This window comes from Arvicola amphibius, chromosome 12, assembly GCF_903992535.2.
Source record: "Arvicola amphibius chromosome 12, mArvAmp1.2, whole genome shotgun sequence".
Lineage (NCBI taxonomy): Eukaryota > Metazoa > Chordata > Mammalia > Rodentia > Cricetidae > Arvicola > Arvicola amphibius.
The window spans coordinates 154,953,166-154,955,986 of NC_052058.2; the positions used below are offsets into that span (position 1 = coordinate 154,953,166).

The 2,821-nt window shown below is 46.0% G+C and overlaps 1 protein-coding gene across 1 annotated transcript; it reads left to right on the forward strand.

Moving 5' to 3' along the window:
* Positions 1-1,021: 1,021 nt before the first annotated feature.
* Positions 1,022-1,830, forward strand: LOC119802753 (peroxiredoxin-1). The gene has a single exon (XM_038313858.2). It carries the CDS (start codon positions 1,028-1,030, stop codon positions 1,625-1,627), a length of 600 nt encoding a protein of 199 aa, XP_038169786.1. The 5' UTR covers positions 1,022-1,027; the 3' UTR covers positions 1,628-1,830.
* Positions 1,831-2,821: the final 991 nt, after the last annotated feature.

The following is a 2,821-nucleotide window of genomic DNA, read 5'->3' on the forward strand; positions in this document are numbered from 1 at the left end:
AAGCCTTCCTCAGCTTTTAACAGCATCGCAGGAGGTGGGCTTCAGCTCAGCAGCCGGGACAAGGGCAGTGGAGACAATGGCTGTTTGAATAGCACCGTGTTTGGTGAGCGTTGGCTCAGATGGTGCTGGGGTGACAGAGGTCATCTGGCATCCTGGCCCCCACAACATCAGGAAGAGGATTAACATGCAGCTTTCCCAGCGCCACAGTGTGAGCAGAGGGCCCCCAGCCACTTCCACCTAATGAGGGAGTCCCAGACTGTAGTCATTTTCCTTGTTAGCACTTTCTCTGGGGGCACAAGTTCCCAGAGCTCCAGTCTCTTGCAAACCTCATGGCTCCCCTTCTCCTGCTTTAGCCTTCAGAATGCTTTAGTAACCAATGCCCTGCATTCGCTTCCTGTAGCTGCAGCCCACAGAGCAACTTCCATATTCTGGACTGCGTACTGACTGACAAGTCTTCCTTCTGTGGGCCAGGGGAGTACCCAGCCCCTGCCTAGACATGTTGAAGAGGCTTCTTCACCTAAAAGAGCTTCTTCCCAGGGTCTTGGGGACATCTATTTTCCCACCCCTGCCCTTCCATTGAGAACTGCGGGGGAGGGGGATGCCAGCGGCTGGGCTAGTATTTTTTTTTCCTCCCATACTGTTACCAACTTCTTCTCCATGGGACCATCTCCATAAACTAAAAATAACTTTCTTCATGACTTGGAGAAATTAAATGTTTTGATTTTTGGACATGGTGCTTGAGGCCTGCATTAGAGTTCAGAAGCATGGGGGATTCTTGGCCAAATAAGAACAAAGTGGGAGATCTTGCCCTTCAAGGATGACCGTGTAAGCTGCGTCTGATTATTCCTCATGACTCCGTACCAGTCTAGTTAGGGAAAATAGTTATCTATGTTGGAGCCACACAGGCCTCGACAGGGTATCTTTGGAGCCTGTCTAGGAACTCACTTTGTAGACTAGGCTGACCTTGAACTCACAAAGATCTGCCTGCTTCCTCCTCCTGAGTGCTGGAATTAAAGCTGATAGCAAGATGTCTTCAGGAAATGCAAAAATTGGGCATCCTGCCCCCAATTTCAAAGCCACAGCTGTTATGCCAGATGGACAATTCAAAGATATCAGCCTAAGTGATTACAAAGGAAAATATGTCGTATTCTTCTTTTACCCTCTGGATTTTACTTTTGTGTGCCCCACTGAGATCATTGCTTTCAGTGATAGGGCAGAAGAGTTTAAGAAACTGAACTGCCAAGTGATTGGAGCGTCTGTGGATTCTCACTTCTGTCATCTGGCATGGGTTAATACACCCAAGAAACAAGGAGGACTGGGACCTATGAACATCCCTTTGGTGTCAGACCCCAAGCGTAGTATTGCTCAGGATTATGGAGTCTTAAAAGCTGATGAAGGTATCTCTTTCAGGGGCCTCTTTATTATTGATGATAAAGGTATCCTTCGACAGATCACTGTAAATGATCTTCCTGTTGGCCGCTCTGTGGATGAGACTCTAAGACTAGTTCAGGCCTTCCAGTTCACTGACAAACATGGTGAAGTGTGCCCAGCAGGCTGGAAACCTGGCAGTGATACCATCAAGCCTGATGTCCAGAAGAGCAAAGAATATTTCTCTAAGCAGAAGTGAGCACTGGACCATTTTTCTGCCAGGCTGCATTGGGCAGCGAGAAGAAAATCTCTTGTACTCTATTCGTGCTTAAAAAAAACTTGGTGTCATCCAAGACATGCCTTTCCTACAGGTCTGGGAGATGGGGGTTGGCCTTTCTTCCACTTTTGGGAATGGACTGAGCTGTGTTGTGGGTAGACTATATGATACAGCTGTTGCAGAAATCAGCCTGTTCTTTTTGTAGTATCTATTAAACTTGAAAATATGAAAAAAAAAAAAAGAACAAAGTGGGAACCTCTCTGGTGGTGGGGAGAGATTGGGAAGATTTGCCCCTCCCCTCCCCCCAGTTTCCCTGAACATGACTGTGCCAGCTACTAAATATGAAGACCTATTCCAGGGCCTCCCCTCTCTATTTTTATATCCTCTGTTCACATGGCACTCTGATTCCAACCAGCGTGTCTCAGGCCTTTCTTTTCCTTGGCTGTGAGAAAGTAAATATTAGTAAAAGTCTGGGCCTGGCATCTGCAATGCCAATTGTCATCATCGGGACTGTCACCGCACAGCTTCCTGTCCTGATTCATTCCACAATGAGATACAGAGGATGTTTATATATGTCTTGCCAAGGAACAAGCTGCCTCCTTAGATATATGGGTATAACTTTTTAAATAATTTACTTTTAGCTTAAAGCATAAGTCGAGGAATATGATGGTTTGAATGAAAATGGCCCTCACATGCGCATATATTTGAATACTTAGTTCCCATGTTGGTGGAACTATTTGGAAAGGATTAGGAGGTGTGGCCTTGTTGGAGGTGAGATACTGGGGGTGGGCTTTGAGGTTTCAAAAGACCTACACCATCCCCAGTGTCTCTCCCTTTGCCTTCTTTTTTATTTGTTTTCTTTTTATTTTTTGTTTTGTTTTGTTTTTCGAGACAGGGTTTCTCTGTATAGCTTTTGAACCTGCTCTGGAACTCACTCTGTAGACAAGGCTGGTATCAAACTCACAGAGATCAGCCTGCCTCTGTCTCCCAAGTGCTGGCAGTAACAGTGTGCAACACCAACACCGCGTGTCCCTTTGTCTTCTACTTAGGGATCAGGAGGTAAGTTTTCAGCTGTTCCTGCTGCCATGTCCTTGCTCTGACATCATGGACGCTGATAACATGAATCTAAATTACACACTTTGTTTTGTGCGTTGCCTTGGTCACGTGTTTTATCAT